The sequence below is a fragment of the Anopheles stephensi genome, chromosome 3, assembly GCF_013141755.1.
Source record: "Anopheles stephensi strain Indian chromosome 3, UCI_ANSTEP_V1.0, whole genome shotgun sequence".
Taxonomy (NCBI): domain Eukaryota; kingdom Metazoa; phylum Arthropoda; class Insecta; order Diptera; family Culicidae; genus Anopheles; species Anopheles stephensi.
Window position 1 is genome coordinate 22967733 of NC_050203.1, and position 24711 is coordinate 22992443.

At 45.4% G+C, this 24711-nt stretch overlaps 3 protein-coding genes across 4 annotated transcripts; 2 read left to right on the plus strand and 1 right to left on the minus strand.

Annotated features, from left to right (window-relative positions):
• The first annotated feature begins 941 nt into the window (after positions 1-941).
• LOC118509939 lies at positions 942-17673 on the plus strand. 2 transcript variants are annotated; one of them, XM_036051271.1, is made up of 4 exons: positions 942-1717; positions 2856-2884; positions 13103-13761; positions 15172-17673. In XM_036051271.1, exons 3-4 carry the CDS (start codon positions 13475-13477, stop codon positions 16067-16069), a joined length of 1185 nt encoding a protein of 394 aa, XP_035907164.1. In that variant the 5' UTR covers positions 942-1717; positions 2856-2884; positions 13103-13474; the 3' UTR covers positions 16070-17673. The 2 variants fall into 2 exon arrangements, with proteins under 2 accessions (XP_035907164.1, XP_035907163.1); XM_036051270.1 differs by lacking the exon at positions 2856-2884.
• Positions 16540-20488, minus strand: LOC118509938. Its single transcript, XM_036051269.1, has 2 exons — positions 19418-20488; positions 16540-19344 (listed from the first exon to the last, which is right to left on the minus strand). The coding sequence occupies exons 1-2, from the start codon at positions 20196-20198 to the stop codon at positions 18566-18568; spliced, it is 1560 nt and encodes a 519-aa protein (XP_035907162.1). The 5' UTR covers positions 20199-20488; the 3' UTR covers positions 16540-18565.
• Positions 20489-20618: 130 nt separating this feature from the next.
• On the plus strand, positions 20619-23706 carry LOC118509937. Its single transcript, XM_036051268.1, has 3 exons — positions 20619-20878; positions 21034-22240; positions 22439-23706. The coding sequence occupies exons 2-3, from the start codon at positions 21040-21042 to the stop codon at positions 23554-23556; spliced, it is 2319 nt and encodes a 772-aa protein (XP_035907161.1). The 5' UTR covers positions 20619-20878; positions 21034-21039; the 3' UTR covers positions 23557-23706.
• Positions 23707-24711: the final 1005 nt, after the last annotated feature.

Genomic DNA, 24711 nt, shown 5'->3' on the forward strand with positions numbered 1-24711 from the left:
AAAACAAAAGAACGAAACAACACTGCATGATTTCCTTATCCCTACAGCACTGATTACACGTAACAATAAGTTATCGATATTAAGCTACAACTTAAAAAAAAATCGAACTTTGGTAAAAGACTCGAGAAGGCCCCCCCCTGACAAAATTTGTTAGGTGCTGTAGGATTTACGCCTAAAGGTATGCAATCCGCAGTACACGTTGCGAGAGCTTCACAGTGAGCTTTCAGTGTGCTTTCAGTGTGGTCAAAATTGGTTGAAGAAAGTCGAATAAAATATTGTTATTATTTGATTAAAATCCCCTCTCCGCTAACCCTACCATTCATTTTGGGTTACAGGGGCTTCGTACTAGTTTTCAATCGCACTAGGGGTGAACAATCGGAACTAAAACATCCACGGCGTTCTCGGACGGTAACGGAACAGTAATTCGATGAATACTTGTTACCTTGCATTGATATTAGCAAAGGAGGAAACATAAGAATATCATAATCTCAAACCACTTGTTACAATGTATTGTATCAAGTTCTAATCGCTGCCTATTAACAAAATTAAGGAACAATGCACAATGTTTACATCAAATGGGTTTTGACCATACAGAAATCCCACTGTACAACAAAAATGACAGGCCACAGTGCTGCACACAAAAGATTCTAGGGGGGGCCTTCTCGAGTCTTTTACCCGAACTTTTATCACAACTAAATTAAAAAATATTTTTGTTCAAATTGCGCCAGTTTTCCACCTATATTTTTAGAAATTCTTAAATTTTACTTAAAAATTCTATCACCTTCCCAGCACTTGTACACACAGCTAAAGCAGTGTAGCCGCTAATTGAGCGACGGAGATCGCGCACATTGATCCGCTCTCTCGCTCTCCTGTTTTGTTCTCACTCTCTCACAAGAATCACTTCTTTTGCCGCGTTATTCTTTCCTTCTACACAGCAGCACACAGTTCCACGGAAAGTAACGCACGGCTCGGTCGCGATTGTACCCGCGAACGTTCTATTTCTTCCTGTAGACGGGCGAAGAAGCACGATCGCCGTTCAATCTGTGTTCTGCGTTGCATCGTAGCAGTAGTCACTGGGGATGGTCGTCCCGTGTGTGTATTAAAATTTTTCGAAATATTTTCAAAGCATTTCCTGAGGCACAAGTCAATATTGTGGCCATCGTTCTTGAGCCAACCGACGACCACCTGCCAAGGAATTGGGGCCGTTGAAACCGCTTCCGATACGGTAATCATTCGTACTGCTGCTAGAAACTGTGATTCGACGAGTGCGGCGCCAAGGAGTGGGCAAAGGAACCGACATCCGTTAGCAAGGAGATGCGCATGTCCGGGAACGGCCAACGGTCGGATCAGCTGTCAAAAGCACCTCAGTCGCTCGGTTCTCCTCCACGGCAACGGAAGTCTGCGTCCGAGAACGAACGGCGGACGGGTCCGATCTTCTGCACTCGGTTGGCGAACGGAAGTGCAGCCGCCTGAGCAGAGTTGTGCATCGTGTTGGTGTCTGTGGAAAACGCCCAAATAGTGCCGTAATTTGTGTTCCAAAACTTTGTTCCGGTTATCTGCGCTTCGATTGTGGTTGCAGTGATGGTGTGCAGTTAAAAAAAACGACGGCTATCATCTGGTATCAAAGACAACGGAGAATCTTTCTACGAAAAGAGGTCCTTCGGCTTGGAAGAAAGGAGCACAAAACGGCAAAGTAGGCGGCGTAATTTTCCAGCAGGTAAGTTTCCATATTTTTTAGTCATTTTAATGCTATTAACACCAAATGATAAGAATGAAATCGTGTCTGTCCAAGTGTATCCTTGTTAACAACCATCGTAAGGAAAAATCGATTTTTCCATTACAAGTGTTCCACACCAAAACACACTCACACATTCTTCGGCTCGCGTACGCAAAATTCGTACTCATCCTTCTATTTTCATGGGAAAATTTCCGACGGTTTCGCTTCTCAGTAAACAACATTGAACTGTCATGCTCCTAATGCCCGACGTTCGGTTTTTCTCCATTTCAACGTGCCCGAGGATGCGCGGACTTGGATACGCCAAAGGCTACTAAAGTAGGTCACACCTCCTCGCTCGGCAGCATGGTTTGCGGAGGGGATACGAGGGAGCCGCGAGGATTAATGTATTGGTGAGCGGGTTTTGTGTACAGCGCACGCCGACGCACAAAAATGTAAAAATTCTAAACATTCCACCCCAAGAATCAACACCCCCCGAAAGCCCCCCGCTGATTTTCCATCTGTACCCGGTGGTCAGGAGAAAAGTGGAAAAGAGCAAGAGAGAGAGAACCGAACCGAAAACCGTTTTTCGCCTACCTCAACCCAAAAACGATCGTTGCATGGAAAAGCCATTGCAACCGGCGACCGACCACCTTGTTCATGGGGTGCGCGGTCCAAAACGATGACTCCTTGGTGGACGACTTCGGTCTCTCGAGGGATGGGAAATTTTCCACTGACTCAATACGCGCTTTTCACGCTCCCATTAGGAATGTTTTGCCTTGCGCTAGACGGCTGAAGGGAACGTGAGCGAAGAATTTCTTTCTGTAGAGATTTATAATGTCACGTCCGCCGTATTCGTTTGTGTCGAAAGAGACCGGGTCCAAGGGGAAGACTCATGATGTGGTTTTTATGCTTCTTCTACTCTACCAGAGAGCAATCAAGTGGCCCGAGGAGAGACCGGTGAACGATTTTTTAACGAGGTAGTCGCCGTCTACTATGTTTTTCGGGAAAGGTTTTCACAACAAACAAGAAAACTGTTTTCGTGTCAGCATTGGTTTGTTTGGGAGAATAGTTGACCGGATACAGTGTAGAAATGCATTCCTCACACATGTAGTAATCCATGCTCTTTTTATGATTTTAGATCAATCGCGCCATGGCAACATAGTGAAGGTAAATACATTTAAAATAGAGCCGGCACAATTTTTCACAACGCGAGAAGAACGGTCAATGGTAGATTTCAAATATTTTTTTTCTCATTATTTCGCCATTAGATAACACGAACATACTTATTGCTAGCCCCTTTACACTGCTTTTACGGAAATAACTTTGAACTCGATATCATTGACTCACACGCAACGCGGATTCATAGTTTCTTTTCTGTGGCAATATTACCTCGAAGCTATTGCTTCTTGGCCGGCGGTCAGTTCTGGCTTCCGTGAGTTTATTTACCCCGTAGCTGCATGGTCTATCAACTCTTGTGCATCATAGGGAACTTCCACGGTTTTAGTTCCAGTAACTACGATCCTCGCAATGCAAATCTTTAGCGACTCCACAATTACAAATGAACAAAATTTTGCTACAGATGAAATAGACGATCATGATAGGGATGATTATTGTGTCCGGTCAGATGATGAAACCCGTCATCAAAAATATTGGAAAATGTTGTCTAAAAGAGGATTTTTGTCCTACATCATCGTTAAGAAGTACTTGGCATTTTTAAAGGATCATATTTTGATTTAAGAAAATTATATTTGCCCCGGATGAAATATCCTTCAAAGCAAGTACTAGCCACGTAGAAAGCTAGTTAAGAAACCGTTTCTTTCCTCAGATTTTAAGTATAATTTCCTAACATTATGAAGATGACTAACTAACGTATCGAGTTACTTAAATCGGAGTGTGATTTTCCATGCAGAACCAACAAAAAAATGATATGACGCTCAATGAATGCTACGGGGACAGAGTACAGCATCTGGCAAATTGTGACACCACATATTTATAGCCACACATATGTTCGTTCCTCCTAACGAGAAATGGGTTGTGTTGTGCGCCCAAACACAGTATGAATTCTTCCCTTTTCCGCTATTTGTTACGCTTTTTTGCCATAGCTTATATGTGTAATATTTATGATCGTACTACATTTAAGTGTCGATGATGTGATTTTTGGTTTACTTCGAGCTTTCGGTTACACGGAGGAATGGATCCGATTGCAAATAATTATTGCCACTGGTGGTTCCTAACGTAAACAACAAGTGCAGATGAGGAAAGAGTTGCAAATATGCTAAGGGGATGAATCATCCACCTCCATCCGGTCGAAAGAAAGCGAAAGGAATGTGCGGAAAACATGTATATGAATTTATGGATTTAACGATTGGTGTAGATCAAATTCGTGTTGATCGTGCTACTCGTATTCGTGATTTTTTGGCCAAATCCCAAGCAAGTCTGCGAATTGTATACTTTGTTTCATTGGTTATGATCTCCAATTTAATACACTTTCGGTTTTGTGTGATTTGATCTATCGATATTTGGTTTGGTGTGTTAGTATTTGATTCCTTCGTTCTGGTGGATTCGGATGTCAAAAATGGCAATTTAATTTTTTCAACACAATTCAGCGGATCGCAAGCAAAGGATAATATTGCTTTGCTCCTCGTTTGTCATCACTAAAACGCGAATTATATGCCTGAACAAATCAATATCTTGATAAAATTGTCAATTATATTCTCAAAACCCCCGCATTTTGGCATTTTTATAATCATATTATTGTATTACCGACTGATCACTTTAAATATGTGTTCAATTATTATACTGTTCCCATTGAGTTCTTGAATTATTTTAGACTCTGTTAAATTCAAATATTTATTTTCTTGTATCCTACGCTGGTCTTATGCTGTTATGATTAATGAGGTAATACTGCTTTTCGTCGTGAACATAGAATAATTGGTAGGTTATTTGCTAACGCTAACGTTTACCAAAGATCGGATGCCGACTGTAAGGGTTTTTCTTTTTCCAAAAAACAAAAGCAAACCAGATGCAGCATGCAAACTGCCTTAATTATTTGCATGCACTTCTGTTGCACCCAAATAAAGCAAAGCGTTTCCCGATCCATTCGCAGCGAAGCGTACGGTTGATGGAATTACCTTGACACAAAACATTATTATTTTTAGACATTTCCACGTTGTACACACACACACATATATTGGATTGGAGCTGTGCAAGAAGCACCCTGAAGAAGAACGACGAAAGAGCACAGCTCCACCGTTGGTTGGGGCCGCCGCATAAAGGGCTGGCCTCTGGCGCTGCAGCAAAGCCAATGAGGCGCGGAATATCGAGCACCTCCAACTACAGACCGCCGCTGCCGGCAGGATAGTAGTGCATGGTTGATTTTAATGATGACTGTCAGTATAACACTCCAGCATATTTTAATATTCCATCACAAAACGAAGGTCAGATCGGGCGGGGAAGTGTTAGACGCTTATCGTGAGGCAGTTAGCTACATGATGTAGTCCGGCATTGAAAATGCATTCATATTTCCATTCGTTTTTCTTTCTGATGGAGATTAAATAGAAACTGTTATTGATTGTCGATGCACATTTTTCCACTCAATGTACAATCGGGAAAAAATATTCTACTTTCCACATTTTAGTTGGAAGTGGAAGAAGAAAGCAAAAGGAAACAAATCTATAAGGTCCTAATGCCTTGATGAAAAAATAATAATCTAATGGGAACATGGCACCCAGCAAAAACTGTCTACAAAATACCAGAAAAGGATAAACAAGAACGTGGGCAAACCGAGCGCTGCGGAACGTTGTACTAGTTTCCGTCCCCAAATTCCGATGCCGGTTTTGCACTTCCGGCTGGCGGAAGCGTTTAGCGTCAGACATAATGCAGCAGGAGGAGGACGACCGACCGGTATGGATTCAGATACACCTCCACCTACTCAACCTGTGTCTGCCCTTGATGTGCCATCATTAGCGTAGCATGCCAGCGACGGCTGCAAAAGCGAACGCTAGAACCACCGCGTGTACCGCGTGGCGTTGTTATGTCCGACCGTTTTGTTTAGACCGACCAACACCGACCAACCGTTAGATCCTTCCCTCGCTAGCTAAGGCCATGATATTGAACTTCAAAAGCACCCTCTGGTTGGGTGCTAGCCACGCTAGCGGCCCTAGCGCTAATCGATGCGCATTGAAGCGTAAATGCAACAAGTGTGTATGGACGAATTGCCTTACGAGCAGCCAGGCGGTGGCAACCACATTGTTTCGATAAGCAAAATTTTATTCAAATGTCATGTACAAAAATTGGGTTTGCAGTTTTCGCTATAATATCTCTCAGCTGTCTCAATACTTATTCTAAATCATTCAATATGTTTTTAGATGCTATTAACCTGCCTGCTAAACGATTACATATCCCGCTCTCATGCTCTCATAATGAGATCGTTTCATATCGCCTACCGGAAGTGAGCGGCGGTACCGTCCTACGCGATTCCTTTGACGGCTTCCCGATCATCGATCCGCGAAGGTGTTGCGCATCTTGTTAACACCCATTGGCGCTACTTAACACGCTACCACTACTCTCCAGTCTTCGGCACCCCTTACGCTAACCCGTTCCACAGAATGCACCTGTGCGCGCGTGAACGTTTTACTGCCACGCTGCGCTCAACAACGCACGCACCAAATTGTTCTGAAACGGCAAGTGACGGCATGGCAATGGTATTCGGCTGGCAGCAAACAGTGCTCGAATTCGAACCACAACCAGAAGAGACAAACGGCTGCACCATGTAATATACCACATGTAGCAAAGCTGTGATGCACATCGTGCGTTTGCAGCGGTTCTGCTGTCCGTGGGGAAGCGTTTTAATTTTGGGATGGATGTCCACGACCCACCCAAACATGGCAATCGCATGTCTCCCCTTGCGATCGTTTCGAATTTGAGTGCGATCAACAATTGGTTGCCCCAACAATTAATGCGCTGTTCCCGCGACTGCAGAAAGTAAGAGTTCCCGTTGTCGTTGTGGAGGGAAACTAAGAAAGTGGTCTGCACAAATGCGGGCTGCAATTTTCCTATTTTTCAATTCATTTGGATCCGTCACAGGCAGCGGAGGCCAACCTCAACCAGCATACTTACGGATGGGAAAGGATGTGCTAATATTAAGTGAACGATCAACGCTAAAAGGAAGGATGAGATGAGTTTGCATTGAAACACACAGACACAGTAGCAGCGGGAGAAGTTTTATAATGCTTTGATGTGTTCTGGAATTATTGGATTAATTTATTGCAAAATTTGACAATACGACATCAGTCCGTAATACTTAATAAATAATAAATTTTTGCAAAATTTAATATAAAACAGAGACTTTTCTTTTGAACTCAAAATTAACCATCCAAGAAGCAATTTACAATAATATTGCCATTTTAGTGATGAGTGTATATAAAAATTGGGACGGTCCGGTGTTCGAGGCCACAGCGGCGCCGATATTCACACGGCAGTACCGGGGTTCATATCCCATTCGGACCGCCTCTCCCCGTACGCAAGGCTGACTATCTTGCTACGGGTAAAATCAAGTCACATAAAGCCAGCAATGGCAGGCCGAGACCTTTCGAGGTTGTAGTGCCACCGAAGACCCGACTTTCATCGTCAGTTTCTGTTGCATTTCATTGCATGGTATTACATTGTACAGTTGTCGGAATCAGAGCTTCACATAAGGCTACATGTTATAAAACTCAAACTCAAAGCGATTATAAATAATTGTCAGGATACTTTTCACTTCTTCACATTCGATCAGCCAGGGGTAAAAATCATAGAACAATCAAATCTTCAGTCAGGCTTCTTGGGTGTTTGAGCCATAATTGTTCCAAATCAATGGTGACCGGCACAGGGAAAGGTTCATTGAAAACTCCTCAAAATCGTTTCCAAATGCACTGTTAATATCCGTCTGGCTCGGATAGTGAGAAAGTATTGTACTTTACTAAATGTTACAATGTTCTCCCGTCTCTAGTTACGAATGATACGATGCTACAAGTGCTTCTTCGTCTTATGGCGCTTAGACGCTTCGGAATTTTTAGAACTTCCCACATTCCATAATGGGCATCATTTTCACCCCGGCCAAGAATAGACCCAAAAAAAACCCCGGAAGTTATGTGTATTGGTGCGTCTCTTAAGGGCTCTCTCAAGATGCCGGGTGTTGCTGCACATTGTTGTGTACACAACAGCACAGCACAGGTTGGTTGGCCTTTATGTTGGTTGCTTTTCATTTTTAGAGCGTTGTTTGATCTTTATTTAGATAGCAGTGAACTTGAGACAACTTGTTACAGACAAACACCAGACACGCACGCTGGCCCCCGTACGCTGTGCGCCATCCGTCGCAGCACCACACCACCTCCGGGTATGGCTTATTTGTTGACAATTTGTTAAAAATGGTTAGCTAGCTTTAAAAAGTGAAAACAAACAAGCGAAGAAGGTAGGGAGGATTGTTCTCCGTTTTTTCTGTTTCTGTATGCTGATGTTTGGTGGTTGTAAGTGGTAAAAATGCAAAATAATATGGGCTGGGCTCACATGATGAGGCCAGTCGCACCATCATGCTTATCTGTATCATTGAACACAAACTTTTAACCGATTTTTGAACGTGTGTCAGTCCAATTCAGTGAGTCACATGGCAGCACTTTAAAGTGTTTTTAAATCAATAATTGCGCTTGCGAAGAGGCCCGTGCGCGAGTAATAAACGATCATCAAAGCGAATGTATTACTGTTTGAGAAAAAAAAAAGAATAGTAAGTTGATTGTAATGAATTTATAATTTAACACACGTTACATTTGTGGCAAGTCTGGATTAACAATACTATGTGTTATGTAGATGAGATCCACGTGCGAATATACCACCGTTTGATGGTAATGCAGCGTTAAACTGGGCCGGGCTATTATCTCATCATGATTACTCGTCACATTAACTACTGCCCCAAGGATCGTTAAATCTTACCCGATAAACTATAAAATCTCCAGCACTACACCAACAATGCATTTGCATTGTTTTTTTAACCAACCACTTCCCCACGATTCCTGCGTGTCTGCGAGATCCGTTGACACTTTGTGGGGGCGAACTGTTGTCTCATAATTTACGACCTCACACATTAGTGATGATGATGTTGCTGCTGGTGCTGCTGCACTGGAACTGAATGTGCAGCGCCTGATCTTGATCTTGGTATCTTGGTGGCCTAAGTACACTAGATTTTTGTTTTTTGTAGGGTCAGGTCAAGGAAGGAGAGCAACATATTTACAATGTACATACTTAGTTAGCACGTGCTTTGTTGCACTCGAACGGATTCAGTGGGAAAGCCACACGGGGGGGAGAGGGGAAAGGAAAGAACAGTTCTCTATCATTTCTCAAAGCGCATTGCTCATTGAATCTTCTCAGTTAAATCTACCACGTCGACGATATATCACGTATCGTTTACCCCACCTATGGACCCGCCGGTAGATGATTATAAACAAATTTTATTCCTAGAAAATCAATTGCATTTACTTTGCGTACAAACGTGCCCGGGAAGCTTTTCAGCAGTTCCGTGTTCTGTGGCTGATTTAACTGGAAGGATTTTTTTACGTTCCGTTCCTATCATCATGATATCCTTTGATTCAGTGGCCTACGTTCTTATACATTCTTACTATATGTTTCACCCAGTCACTCTACTGTAATAAAAAAAAGTTACGAATTTCTGTTGACACGGCAAGACCGGGGTTCAAATCCCATCCAGTCAAGTCACAGAAAGGCTGAATTGCCTATTTAAACAACGTAATTCAAAATAAATCCCATGGCGCAATAATATTGGCATAACCTAGACGATTGCTCGCTACACTTTCTGATATCAAAAATGATTAAGCTTAGACCTCGTGCCAAGAACGCACCGAACGGGACAAAATGTGGTATGTGTCATAAACGGATTAAGCGAATCAAAAATTCCCAATCACTGTCGCGCATAACAGCATTGCCGCTTGTTAATCAGACGATAACCCTTATGGCTGAAAGCTTTGATATTGACCTTTTCCTTTTCCAACTTCGTACGAAGGAACGATCAAGAACCATAAATTTTCACCCTAAATCAATCACATTTGATTTCGGCGTAAGTCGGTTATCAAAAGCGAACAACGTGTTTCCATGTAATGACCACCGGGGGGTGGGGGGAGGGGGTGGGAGTATTGATAAAACCATGTCGCCCTGGCCGTCATCCATTGCGTGTATGGCGAACAGTTGCTAATTAGAATATTTTTTATATATTTTTCCTACTACTTGTTCGTTAGTGAAGTTATGAAAACGATAGACAAGATAAAGGTTGCCATTATCTGAGTTATGCTTTCGGCGAAGTGCATGGCAATGATCTCCACCCTTAAGACAGTTGATCGGTATCTAATCGAGGTTTTATTATGGGAAATGTTTAAGCTTTGCAGCCGTCATTCGATAGATAATCTGGTCGTAAAAGCATACCATGCTAAGCATAATTCTGTGCCATGTTGTCTACGACATTGTACAACATCATTTTTTTTTTTATACGTTATAAGGAAGACCTTCCCAATCGTATAACTTTACAACACTCCAATACAAAAATTAGACAATTTCCTGATTGCCATAATTGCGCTCTACATCTCAAGCCCATCGCGTCGTCCACATGGTGTGGTGTACACATTATCAATGCGGGGTGAAGTATTATCACCAAATCAAATATGCTTACGTCCGACGTATGTTTGGATGAAGTTTCACACTCCTCCCGCAACCACTGTCCTGGGGAGAAAGGTTAACAAACCTCTGCTCTCAACGTCTTTACACTAAAATAAACGGATATAATTTTTGAGTAAATCATAATTAATTTATAGTAGTTGATAAGGGCAAAAAAGATGGTATCTTTGAACTTTAAATTTCTCTTATACAACTAGCAATTACGAATGGGATGTTTATTGTCAATAATGTTAGCTATCGTTTTGTTACTCACGTTACACACGGAGACATTAATTGTAAAGCAGATAAATAATGCATGACGCGACTCCGATTTACACTACCCTGGTGGGGGCCAAAATCTTATCAATGTTTGCCATGAGAAGAAAGCCATTCCTGAGCCTATAGTAAGGGTTTGCTGGAAACAGAAGCTACCAACGCGCCATTTCTTTGTAAACTTATCACGCACCCCCTCCGACATGCAACACCCAAACGATCGATGGTGATGATGCTGATGATCATGTGTTTAAGAATCGGGCCGTCCAAGCCAAACCACACTCTCCACCACCGTTACGTGCGTTACGCGTGACTCTTCCCAGCGCCAGCACTTTGTTGGGCGGGAACAAGAACGTCGAAGAACGCTTTAATTACCACCATCTGGTGTGGCGGGAACACGGAAAGCAACGGTTACGCGACACATGCAAACAGTGGCGACAAACATTCAACACCCCAGGCACAGTAATCTCTCTCGCTCTCTGTGTGCATATGCTGTGAACAGCCTCCAGTTCGGTACCAAAGATCGTGTTTCGGCGGTGCTATTGCTTTGAGGTTGATGAGGGTAGGTCCTATGTGTGACGACAGTGGCCGTACAATCAATTTGCACAAGATAAGAAATTAATCAAAAATCGTAGACGCGTGGTGGATGTGGGAGGCTAGCATAAGACGGTAAAATTGTTTAAACTGAACATGGGCGCTTAATGTTGGTTCTCCCTTCTTACGGTGACACAAACGAGTACGAGCACAGGATGTAAAAGTAGCCTTCGACGTTTTGGGTTATCGGTACGCAAATAAAACGGCCGCTTTGAATCGATTGCTGCTGTTGGAGTCTGGTGCAGTAGCCTTCCGCAGGTCATCATGTACAGAAATAGGCTCCTTAAATTTTAAATATATTTTTTAAACACCCTTAGTTCGAGCATTTCTCATCGACTTATGTTTGGTTCTCGGGCACTTATCAATAAGCGGGCAAGCCTCCACAGCAAGTAAACTGAAGTATATGAACATCGTGCTGATAACGCGTCATCATTGTAGTTTTTCCCCCGATTATATAGTGCATTTGCAGTGATGTGATTCATCTCCTATTGCGTTACATTTAAGTGTTACACAGGACCATCGGATAACCTTTAGTTTCAACTACCGCTGGATATCCTCTTCTTTGGTTCTTAAACATTGGAAGGTCCTTGATCTACCATATTTGCCTTCCTTCACTTTTTTACCGACCGCTGCGGCTCTTCAATCGAGATCACTACTAATACAGTACTACTACCAGGCACCAGCGGCTACCAGGATACTTACATTACCGATAAAGTATTACGGTTCATTATGTTTCAAATCAGCCACATAGCAGCATTCTTTTAAAACTTTTAAAGTCCCATCATTTTGCAGATTTATTTAAGGAATTATAAAAAATGGTTTTAATTTGAATATGATTTGCATTAAATCATATTCGCTGTGACAATAATTCAAAAATTGTTACTTAAGTACTCGGAAATGTTTTACAAAATGTTAGGATCATTTAATAATACTGAAATGATGATCCATTTTAAAATTTCGAACCAAAAGCGGGCATTTGCTGGTGAAGATGATTTAAAATGGTCGATCGATATAGTTTCCCTCTCCCCCTCTTCTTGGCCTAACGACTCCTAAAGACCATGCCTGTTAATGATACCACGTAGTTGGATAGTCAGTTCTCACCTACGGAAAGGGAACGCTCCGGATGGGATTTGAACCACGATCCTGCCGTATAAAGACCGGCGCCATTTGTAGAATCTACCACCGGTCCGTCGATCGATATTATTAACTTTGATTGTGAAATTAAGTATGACTCGTCCATTCAAAAGCATACGACGAAGAGCTTTTAGACATCGTTGAGGGTTTAGTACAGTCTCGTGACAATGATTCCTATTGCCGGGGCAGGGAAAGGCTTTCGATCCAAAAAAAAACGAAACATTTCTCTCAACTAAAAATGCATCGTCCACACACGGCCTGGCAAAGGTTGGGGGGATGCCTGTGTGGTATATATAGAAGCGAATTAGTCATCATCCGCGATGTGGTGCGGTGGGTTTAGGCTGCGAGGTGCGTACGCGGAAAGATGAAGTGCAGTAGTGGCATTCAATGTACTCGACGAAGGTGTAATGACACAGAGTAGGCAAATCGACAAACGTACAAACAAATAGAGAACCAACCATGTCTTTTCTGGTTCCACACCGTCGCCGCTACTTCTAACCTTCGTATGCGTGTTCGAACAGTATCTCCCGGGGTAGGCACGTAATCAAAGAATCGGCTTATCAGTGCAGCCCTCTCCTCACCACCTTCTGCTTGATGTAATCTTCGAATGTTTGTGTGTGTGCGCGCCCTCTATGTACTCCCTAGCATCGTAGATTTAATTTTACCTTCTGGCTGCTCTTTTTTTCACAGGTTCACCCGACCCGATATCACGCTTCATTTTAGCAACACCAAACAGAGTTCGACCGAGCGCGCGACCGAGTTCCGTCGGTGGCAATTCAGTTGACTGGCGAGCGTACTAACGCACGGAGCTCCGGGCCACCGGGACGCACCGGAACACCCGCACCGTTTATCACGGGAATGTAGCCGACGGGCACCGGTTCAGTTGGGTGAAGTTCTTCACAATACAGAGCGGCCAAACGGGGGCCAAACAAACCATTTTAAAATCGTTCCTCACAATAAGTAAGACGCGCGAGCTGTTAGCGAGCCCCCTTTCTAAGTCGGTTGCAGACTCTCGACGGGTATATCTTCCGGGGACACGCGTACCTGGGCGGCAACACAATCATGGTGCAACCGTTCACTAATCTCAGCGAGGCCAATGGAGGTGGTCGGCCGGCTCCGACGGCTCCACCGATGGATGCACCATCGAACGATGGACCGTACGTGGAGTTCCTGGTGCTGGGCAACAAGGAAAACTATATCGTGCACGCAGAACGGAAAGCAATCCTTGACTCCAACACCGGTCTGGCCCATATGCTGTCCAGCGGTGGTGGTGGTGGTGGCGGTGGAGGCGGTGACAGCAAGTGCGTTGTGCGCGATGTGAACCGGGACAATTTCGAGACATTTGTACGGTAAGTTTGAAGTCGGTTTTAAAATACTGGAACTCGCCGTTCAATTCAGCGTGGAGAGAGGAAACATTGTGGTAGGTTAGGTTTCTTCAATCGACGCTAGTGCAAGAGATAGGAACGTTTGTGCGTGCATTTGTTAAAGAAACGAAAAAAAAGACTTTATCAGGGGTTGCACAAAACTGTCTGTGTCATGAAACATTGCATCTCTCCTCGCTTGATGATAATGAGAGTGTCGTTCGAATGTGTAACGAAACAGATGCAGCACATTATTCATAATCAAACATGAGTTTATTAGCAACTGCAGGGGTTCTCATATCCATTGCTTGATGTGGATGCTTTTAAGAATTCTAGCAACTCCAATAAGCTGTATTAAATATCGTTGCCTTCATTGAATGTCCTTTTCCATTATAATTTTCAATATTTTGAAAAGGGACTTGTGAAGCTAAATATCATGAGAAGAATTTTATCTTTTACAATTTAGACGCGTTGTGCGGTTGTCTATCGTCCGGGGCATACTTCCGAGCGTTAAAATAATTCAAAAAGATCGCTTTATGTAGCTTTCGATTAAATTGGGAATTAGTTAATAGTAGATATCACCATGATTATCAAAGAATATGGCGCCTAGCATGAAGCACGTTTCGAATGAGAGTTACTTCAACTTTCACGGTAAAACGCCAAGAGTGAAGTTCTGTTTGTAAGTTACACAACCTGCTCTATCCAATGTCAATATCGAGAGGAAGAAACACTTCACTCCCTTTAAACCTGTTACGACAGGAAACCGGACCGACCGTCTACCGTTGATCTCGCTGATAAAGGTGCTTCACACCCTGCGAACTGAATCAATCAACTCGCGTGCGCTGGTGGTAGCGTTTAAATAGCTTCCGATTTTTATCAAGCGATATTGATTATTGAAGATTGGTTTAGCTGTGCCTTATAGCAGCCTTGGTGGTGGTAGATGGGTGAATCACATCACCCCGTCGTTGTACAAGGCACCCTATCCCTGCCTGCAGCTTTATCAAAAAATGCGCCGTTGTGGCGGTGTCTCGTCGAAGCGCAGCATATGGCGCACTTCAAGCAGTGAAAAGGTAGGCACGTTACGGTAGACGATTTAGACGATCGTTCGGAAGTAGGAAGATGGACATCTTGTCTACGAGCAGGACCTTACTACCGGTGCCGCCGCATTATGATCGATCGATTTGGATCGGTGGCCGAACCAATAACGGCGCCGGTCTTCATATCCGGACAGCAAGACCGGGGTTCATATCCCATCCAAATCGCTTTCCTTTAGAGGTTGTAGTGCAAAGGAAGAAGAAGAAGAAGTTGTTCCTTATTTCATCAGACGCTAATGTTTTGCTCTCTCTCTCTTTCTCTCTCTCTCTCTCTCTTTCTCGCTTTCGCCGCCCTAACCTGCAGTTACCTCGAAACAAAGTTCATCAAATTCACCTCGGCAACGCACACGCTCGAGATGCTTGAGCTGGCCACCCGATTCCAGTGCCGGCAGCTGGAGATCCACTGCGTGAAGGAGCTCGATCTCAATCTGCACGTCGACCACGTGCTGGAAGTGTACCGTGCACTTTGGTTTTACAACCCCATCACACCGCCCAAAAACCCGCCCAACGAACCGAAAAGACGTTCGCGGTGTCCCCGATCACACAACAAATCGCACACCAGCGACGGACCACTCACGCCGGAACAATATTTTGCCGCCCTGCTAAACAACTGTCTGCAGCTGATCGATATGCAGGCGGAGGAAGTGTTCGCCCAGGACGCCATGCTGAAGTTGTGCTTCCAGGAGCTGGAGGTGATCATGAAGCGGGACGCGCTGCAGATGTCCTCCGAAACGGTGCTAGTCGAGGTGCTCGCACGCTGGAGTCTTGAGGACTGCAAGCGCAAACACATTGACCCGACGGCCGAGAACCGTCGGCGGGCGCTCGGTGCACTCTGCTACGCACCACGTTATCTCACCATGTCGCGCCGTGACTTTGAAGCCGCCCGGGAACGCATCGACCTGCTCGATTCGGCCGAACTGCAGCTCGTCGGTGACATACTAGTGGCCGGCGGTGGTATGCGCCGCTCGACCGCCAATCTCACACCCGAACAACAGTCACTTGTAGCCCGGTTCCGGGCACCGAGACCCGACTACCCGCTACTTCCGGTGCACCTTAGTGCCCGTAGCCATCCACGCAACTATCCGAAGAAAATGCGCAAAGCGGCTGCCGAAGCGGAACGGGAACGGGAAGGTCCAAACAAGGGTTGCTGTAACCGGTTCCTGCTGAACTGCTGTTCCGTGTTTGCCTGCATCTTTGACTAGCGCTGCTGCCTGTAGGGAGACACTGCCTGGGGAGCAACGGTGATCGTGATGATATCCTTTTTTTTCTCGCTCTAGAACGAGGTGTGGTATAGCAAACAAGGAGATAGAGGGAAAATGTCTCGATTAATCTCGTTTGGCGGGGGGGGGGGGGGAGTGGCAGGTTCGTAAGCGCATATAAGTAAGAGAGAGAGAGACATTTGTACGACCCAAAACCCACCGAAAAAAGGCATCGCAAATTCACTCCAATTCCTCCAAGCAAATCACCACCACTACGTCCCTACAGCGGCGGCATACATAAAAAAACCAAAACACGCCCGTACCTCCGTAAGAAATCTCCGGCGAAAGGCGAGGAAAAGCAGGCTTTTCTTTATCCTCGCCACGACATGACACGCTTCTTCGTTTTTGTTAACGTTTTGTTTTCTTTCCCTTCACTCCCACCTATAATCAAAGGGGGGTTTTCGGATGTAATATCAGATGGAATCCGTTCCAAACATGCTCACGCACGTATTTGTTTTCGTAATTCGTTTCAGGATCGTAGGTGAAATTTACGTAGTGTGTATGTGAGTGTTAGTAAGAAAAAGTATTAGTCGTAATTATTATGCTATCATATCACCGACGGAAGGGTGCGATTATTACACGCAAGCAGCAGGCTTTCTCATCGTGCGGTTGCTACGGTGTCGTTACTAAGCAACCACCGCGTCCTCCTTTTGGCCTGATGTAGTGACAGTAGTAGTAGTAGTACATCCGCGCACCACATACATCATCCCTCGTTATGTGACGTCTGTTCTACTGTTGTTGAATGTATTATATTAATTGCGATCGTGTGCACCGCACCACTCTCTGAGAGATGTGTTATGTTTTGAGTTTCAAAAACTATATTCGTTACATTTGTCGTAAAACGAGGGCGAGTTAGGTAAAGCGTCATTATTACAGGCAGCAGATGGACTCATGCAGATGCAGAGAGACGGGTTTCGCGAAACGGTCGACGGAGCGCTTTCAAGTGCAAGGTGCCATCTAATCCTGAAGGGGCGACATAGCTTTTCCATGTTTAGTTGTTTAAGGCGCGGTATTATTGCTATCATCAGCATCCGTCGATTAGCTTTGGCACGCATGGCATGACGTGTTGATCTACATATGTTGTTCGTGTGCGTGTGTTATGCTATTACAAAACGATTCAAATCTTTATGGCTGCATGTTACTATATTATTCGATATATCGCGTTAGACAAATGATGTTAGCAGCAGCACCGTGGTTTCTGCAGATTGTTTTTGCTCCTCATATATAAGCCATACTTGCCATCATGCCGTTATCATAGACCGAGAAAGCAAATATATAAGATGCTCTCTTACTGCTGCTGCACACACACTGTAGTAAGCTTGCGTTAAGCAACCAACCAACCAATCAACTCAATAGCCTATATATTATGTTCCCATTCCGTGCTTTAGTAGAAGAAGACTTTCATCGGAAGAAAGAGCACCCGCTGAAGGGGTAGAAACTGCCCACGAGACATGTGTTACGCGCTATGTGCAATCAAGCATATTTGAGTACTATTAATTCTTTAAATTTAAATAAAACCATGTGTTAGCATTTAAATGAAACAGTAACAGGAAGAGAGCTAAAACGAGAGCAAAACTCAACTAGAAAAAAGAAAACCTGTGAAAAGAAAAATCCCGTTTTGTGAACAACCTGTAGCTTAAGGTGTAAAAGTGAGTATGTGATTTGATGAAAAAGGAACAAAAAAATGATATAAACTAAAGGAAAAGATTAGCAAAAAAAGGGGGAAGGGAAACTGCTGTACGTAATGTGGAAACATGTTTTAAACATAATCGTTTAGATGAAATTTTACGATTTAAAACAAAGTGTTTATCGTCGTTTTTTAGGTCTTTGTTTTCTACCTTTTCCTCTCCTTTAGAGCCTATATATTCCTATTGTTTTAGAGATGCCTGCCTATACGCGTTTATCACACACACACAGGCAAGCTATTTTATCGAGCGGTACAAATGAAACGAACAGTTAGCAAAACAATGAGCACAGGAGGATGCGGACACAATTTTCATAGTGGATCGAAAAAGGGAGAAGGAATCTTTGCTTTCGTAGTAAGTTTTTTGTTTTTGGGATGAAATAAAACTGGAAATTTTAAGGTGAAACAATGCAAGCAGTCGCTTTTCTTTTTGTTTAAAAAATTTACTTTTTCTTTAGACCAACCGAATTTACACACAGTGATAATCAAACAAAAAGCTTCCGGTTCCGGATTTTTTGGACATCAGTTCCTTAGCTTACTGCCTTCTCGCGCATGATGCGACAACACACGCACGCTTCCAATTGGTCCGCGGTGTCAAGTATCTAAAATTAAAGGCCACACTAAACAAACGGTTAAAACAACTTAACTTACGAATAGTAATCAAACGAAAGGGGGGCACATGAAATGAATGGAGAAAGGTACACAACGGCACCGACACCGCCTCTTAATCCACATGAAATGGATAAAGTTCCGGCCTATTTTCGTCTCAGCTTGGTCCCCAGCGATGGTTCGCGCAGCGTTTTTGGTGCTGCCCTACGCCGTGGACGACCCGACGATTCACCGGACATGGTGGAAAGGTTCTCGGTTGACGAGCACGGTTCTAACCCACCAACGGTGCAAGGGAACGTCGAATCATCGTAGCTAGTGTGGTGGTTGTAGCTGTCGTCGCATTCCTTCAACGATCCGATCGGTTTGGCTTTGCGGCTTGGTTGCATTTTCCGCTCGTGAACCTTCACATTTTTCTCCGTAAGCGGCTGCAATACAACGACGGGATTGAGCAGCGTATGCAGCTCGGTTTCGCTGCTCGCTTTCCGGGGACGTCCGCGGGGTCGACCAATCCGACGGCGGGCCGTCGTGGGTACGTCACGTGTGGTGTTGTTAACCAACGCATCCTCCGAGGTGGACGGTCGCTCGTTGCTGGATCCTTTCGCAACCGGTGTGCTACAGCTGGCGATGAGTTCGGCCGGATTAAACACGGTCATTTCGCCCACCTCTCGGGTCGCGCCACCGTCCTCGGCTGTGTCATCCGTATCGTCGTCATCGTTTGAACGGTGGATTCGTGACAGCACCGATTCGCTAACCGTTTTCTTCAGCTGCGAACGGTGCCGGTCGGACATTCGGGGACAGTCGTTGTTGTGTTTGCTGCTGTTTGTTACTCCATCCCTGTCACGGCCAGCGGATGCACGTGAAAGATTCCCATCCTCATCGTCCATCATTACCGGCGAAAGGTGCCGAAGTGTTTCACTCAGTTGCTCTAGAAAATCGGGAAAAGCATAATTTAATCAACACATTTTGTCTACAACAAGCAATGACCACAAACACGCTACCATCAACATCCATTTTGGACGAGTTGCCTATGGACTGCAGGTCGGAAATGTTTTCCTCGATGTTCACGTAAATCTGTCGCCGGTCTTGGCTGTGTCGGGACAGTTTGAACGCCCGCTCGCGATCGATCGTTTCGAACGATTCGTCAAAGCTTGAGTTTTTGGACGGTCGTTTCAGACGCTGCACCAGCGGACTATTCATCGGCAAAGGTCCTCCTCCTCCGCTGGTTCGCACATCCGCCCTGGACCGATTCGTGGCGAAGGTTTTATCTGCATCGTCCGCAACATCCTCATCATTACTGCCGCTACTCTCGTTCGGTCGGGTGTGTTCGTCGCCGCCGTCGTCGCCGTCGTTTGCTGCGAGCTCCGGTTCCACGCTCGTTACATCTTCCTGTTCCTCCTCCGGTATAGCGTCTTCGTCCACGTACGGTGGATTTTCTGTCCGGCGCCGTTCGAACACTTGTTGCGCACGGGGCGTGTAGTTCTGCATCAGCGCTTCCGCCTGCTCGTACGGACGGTTGATACGGTCGTACACGCGCACCGTTTGATCCTGCACCGAAACGATCACGTTCGTTATGATTTGCATTTGGTCCTTTAGCTTGCGGACCATATCCCGCAGCGCTTTGTTTTCCTGCCGCTCGCACAGCAACATTTCGCACGTCGCATTGTACCGCTCCTCGAACAGTTTAATTTCGGCGCGTTTCTTCTGCATCTCGTTGGCAAGCTGTTGATTTATTATCTTGTACGCAGTCAGTACTTTGGCTGGGTCGGCTATAAGCTCCATGGTACTGTTTTTTCCGAGTGCAGCATCCAGAGCAGATTGAGATCGATGCTGAGGCGAAAGGACGTTGTTGTTTGGCAAAAAAGAAAAACGGTTACTGCCGGCGGACGGCGCAGCAACAGACAAACGTTAAAACTTCAAAAGCACCAAACGTCAAACGCACCATAATCCCAGCAGCTTGCAAGCGCACCTTGGTTGTGATCAAACTGTTGTCTACGCTGTTTTGTATGTTGTAAATTGAAGTGATAATTGTATAGTGTGTGACGTGCATAAGAAGTTCTTTTTATATTTTTTTTACAATTTTGCTCATTCCCCCAACATTTAAAGTCAAATAGGTACGCTGTCGCTTCTCGTTAACCTAAACTCAACTCTTCAACGTTCCGTTCTAGCCCGGCTGCACATCGCGATCTGAAACGTCAAATACTAATGTGTGTTCGGGCAGCATGTTTATGTTTTTTTTGTCGTAACGGCAATGCGGTTCACACAGTTTCGTTCGCAGAAGGAAATGTGATTACTTTTGCCACAAAGTAACAATACAAGCGTTCAGGCAGAGATTTTGCTGTGTAAGCTAAAAGCGTCCTCTCGCGTTGTATATACACACAGATACAACCAGGTTCCCGACTCGGAACGACTTTCCGGGTAACCCTTACAATCACATCAAACGCATACGATCACACGACGAGGTAAGCGTGTATATTGTAGAATGCATTTAACACATACGTGGGGGTGACTGCTGCAGCCTGAAGTGGGTTGTGATTCATCATAACCCCATGTATAATATTTGCCCGGTCAGCACAAAGCATTTAATGGTCTTTGTTATTTTCTCCCGCCCTGTAAGCTTCCGATGTCGCAGAAGCTGGCAGACGACAAGCATAGTGGCAGTAGTAGTGTAAACGCTCAGCTTGGTCCTGCTGCTGCGGCGTTTGGCGACAATGTAGTGGGCGACAGCGTGCAGTCGAAAAGTAGAAAAGAGCTGCGTCAAGAGCGCAAAAAACGCAAACTGCTCGCCCTGTCTGCGCTGATGATGTTGAACGAGCAGCAAGGCCATCAAAACAGCCGAAAGAAGAATCCATCGTCGTTGGTTCCAGAGCCCGAATCGGGCAACAACAATCGCGAAGGACCGGAAAACGGTGTAAACGGGCACACTACAGTAAACGCGGACGATCAGCAACAGTTAAAACAGATACTGGCCAACAATCGGACCGCGTACAATATTGGTGACAAGTGCGACGATCAAGAACCATCGTCAGCGGCTGCGGTGGATGCTAAGCGGCGAAAGGCCGAGAACGGAGACGCAGCGGGAACCAACGATAACATCGCAGGAAGTGGTGGTGTTGGTGGGATACCATCAACAGCCGTCGAGTGCCGCACCTTTACTGGCGATAAAGCCAACACCACACTTAATTCCGAATCCGAGTACCGTGTGCTGAAAGCGTTCGTCAATCAGCGGAAAAGTATGCGCTACACGCCGCGCATCTTCCTAAAACCGGCCGGGCAGAAGGCGCTGCTCGATCGGAACGAACGGAAGGAGGAACGGATCCCGCTGCTGCTAGACGACATACAGGCACTGCTGATGCACACGCTGCTGCGCACCGATTCTCCCGTCACACCGCGCTGGCTATCGATCGACAAGAGCACCAAACTCACTCACACGACCGTGCTGATTGTGGAGGGATTTTCGTGCGAAGATTACGTTACCTACCGGGAGCATATGCCCAACTGTTCGGAACACATTTTTGGACCCCAGCTCACGTTGCAGGTGGTGTGCCCGTGGTCCAAGATACTGGAAGAGGTGGCTTGCGTACCGTTGAGCGATAGTCACAAGGATGTGCTCGTCGCAGAGTACGGTTCACTCGAGGCGGCCATGCGTATGTGCAAAGATCAGATGTTGGTACGGCGAAGTATCTTCCACAACATTGGACCGACGGTTTCGATGCCGGACTACAGCGATCTGGATCTGCCGCCCGGTGACAAGTTCCCGCGCACCCTGCTGCTGCTTTCCCCGATACAGATGATCAACGAAGGATACCCACTGCCCTTGGCTGGTAGGTTTTTTTTGTCTTGAGAACCGTGCAAGAAGCTACCTATCATAGCGCAGTTGCCATGACAATCAGGGCGTGACAATTGTCTTTTTCCACCGGGAACAAGATAACAATTATTATCACTTTTTGTTCTGCTATTGTTTTCTATCTTTCTCTCTCTCTCTCTCTCTCCCTCTCTGTGTTTCTTCCCCCCTGCAACAGGAACGCTGGAGAACAAATACAAAAACTATGTAACGACGAAAGCTATCTACAAACCTGTGAATGTACGCTCGCCCATGTTCGGTGTCGATTGTGAAATGTGTGGTGGTAAAGATGGTAAATCGCTGTTGGCGCGCGTTTCCATCATCGACGAGAATGGCAAAACGCTGTACAACCAGTTGGTAAAACCGACCGAAAAAATCTTCGACTACCGTACCCGTTTCTCGGGTATTACGGAACAAATGTTACAAAACGTGCGTACTACGCTGGCGGATGTGCAGCGTGAACTGCGCCAGCTGCTACCTCCGGATGCCATACTGGTTGGGCATTCGCTAAACAGCGATCTGGAAGCCCTGGAAATGCTGCACCCGTACGCGATTGACTCGAGCATTGTCTACAACGTGACGGGCAATCCGGTGCACAAGCAGAAGTTGCGCATCCTCGCGAAAAAGTTTCTCAACGAAGACATTCAAACCGGCACCGATGGGCACTGTTCGTTGGAGGATTGTTCGGCCAGTTTGCGACTCGTGCAGCTCAAGCTAGCGAACAGCATCTACTTCGGCGATCAGTGGCTGGAGGATCGACGCAACTACCACAGCTTCCGGATCAGCGGTGGGCGTAACGGTATCGCTAAGGAATCGGCAGAGCCGTTAGTTCCCGGTTCGCAGCAGTCGCAAATCATGGCGACGCTATTTTCGCACGCGAAAAAGCGGAACAAAGTGTCGGCTATCACCAGCAATGCCGAACAGGAGCTGCAAACGTTCCAGGAGTACTTCGGCGAAACGATTCCCGCATCCCGGGCGAAACATCCCGGCACACAACAGTGGCTATCACTGTGCCGGACGTCATCACCGGAGGAAACGGTCAATGTAACGGCTAGCAATTGCTTGCAGTATGATTTTAATCTCGCGTACGTTCGCCTTTCGACCGAGCAGTATGAAACCGGCACTAAACTGAACCTGGCCAAACAGATAGACGGTTGGGTGGGTCGGCTGTACGAGGCACTATCGCTGAATGGGTTGCTGCAGGTACTGTTGGTTGGTGGGAAAGATATTGGGCAGGTGAGCATGGGCACGCGCACCGGCGTTGCCATGGTGCAAACAAAGAAACCGCCCAAATGATGAAGATACACGCGATCGACGATTGATTCGATGTGTTAGATGCATGAGAAACGTGTGAAGAATTTATGTAAAGGGATTCATGAAAACAAATGAAGAAATTTAAAAAGAATATAATAATTATGTTGTTACACTATGTTGCACAAATATTTATCGGTGTGTATATTGTTTTATTCAATCGTTCAATTTTCCAGCCGTTTAAACAGTCCGCTCAATCCTCAGTAGCTAGCATGTGTGGCGCCATCTGTTGGTTGGTAGCAGCAATACAACACATATGGCTGAGCCGTAGAAAACGTATCAGAGCCGTACCTAGTACCACGGTGTACCTGGATCACTTGTTGGGCTGCACTATCCAGCACTTGACCCCAAGCGGTTAAAAAATGCATGATACAAGATTACCGCTATAGTTCACTTATAGGAAAATTCTCCCCTACCTACAAGCACATTAACTTTAATGAGATACATTACGGACATGAAGAATGTGAGCAGATACGGGAAGATCGCATCAGGTATTTCATTTTTCACCTCAACGACGGGTGCTGTAGATTTAATAATTAGGGCGATCACTCTCCGTGGGGTGATGGACCGGTGGCCGAGGTGATAGCGGGTTGGATGGAATCCTATCCAAGATGCCTTTGCAGACCTAGGACCGTGGCTATCGAACTACGAGTAAAATCCAGTCACAGGAAAACGTAAATGGCAAGCCAACACATTTCGAAGTTGTATAGCCCAAGGAAAAAAAGACCACCTTCCTTTGTCAGCACGTAAGAGTGAAGCATCGGAGAATCAGTGCTCAGTCAAATTATGGAATCAGCAATACCCAGCATACAGTGCTGTGGCCAATTGCTTTATCGTACGAGGATACGATCGCGTCAAGGAAGCATAACTAATCGTCGTCGTCAACTGATGCTCTGCTCTGATTCTAGCCTAGTTGAAAGAACTCCAGCTTTGAATTTTCAATTCAAATTTAAATGACATGAAATACCATTCATATACCATACCGTTCTGCTAGCCATCGCTAATATACGTGATGTTCGAGTCAATGTCATGTCCGTGGCGCCAAGGAATTGAAGAGATCGAGCGAAAATCCTACGCCAAATTTAAGCGGAAGTGTTTCAAAACGGATGCATAAATGGCAGATAATTAGCTTAATAAAAT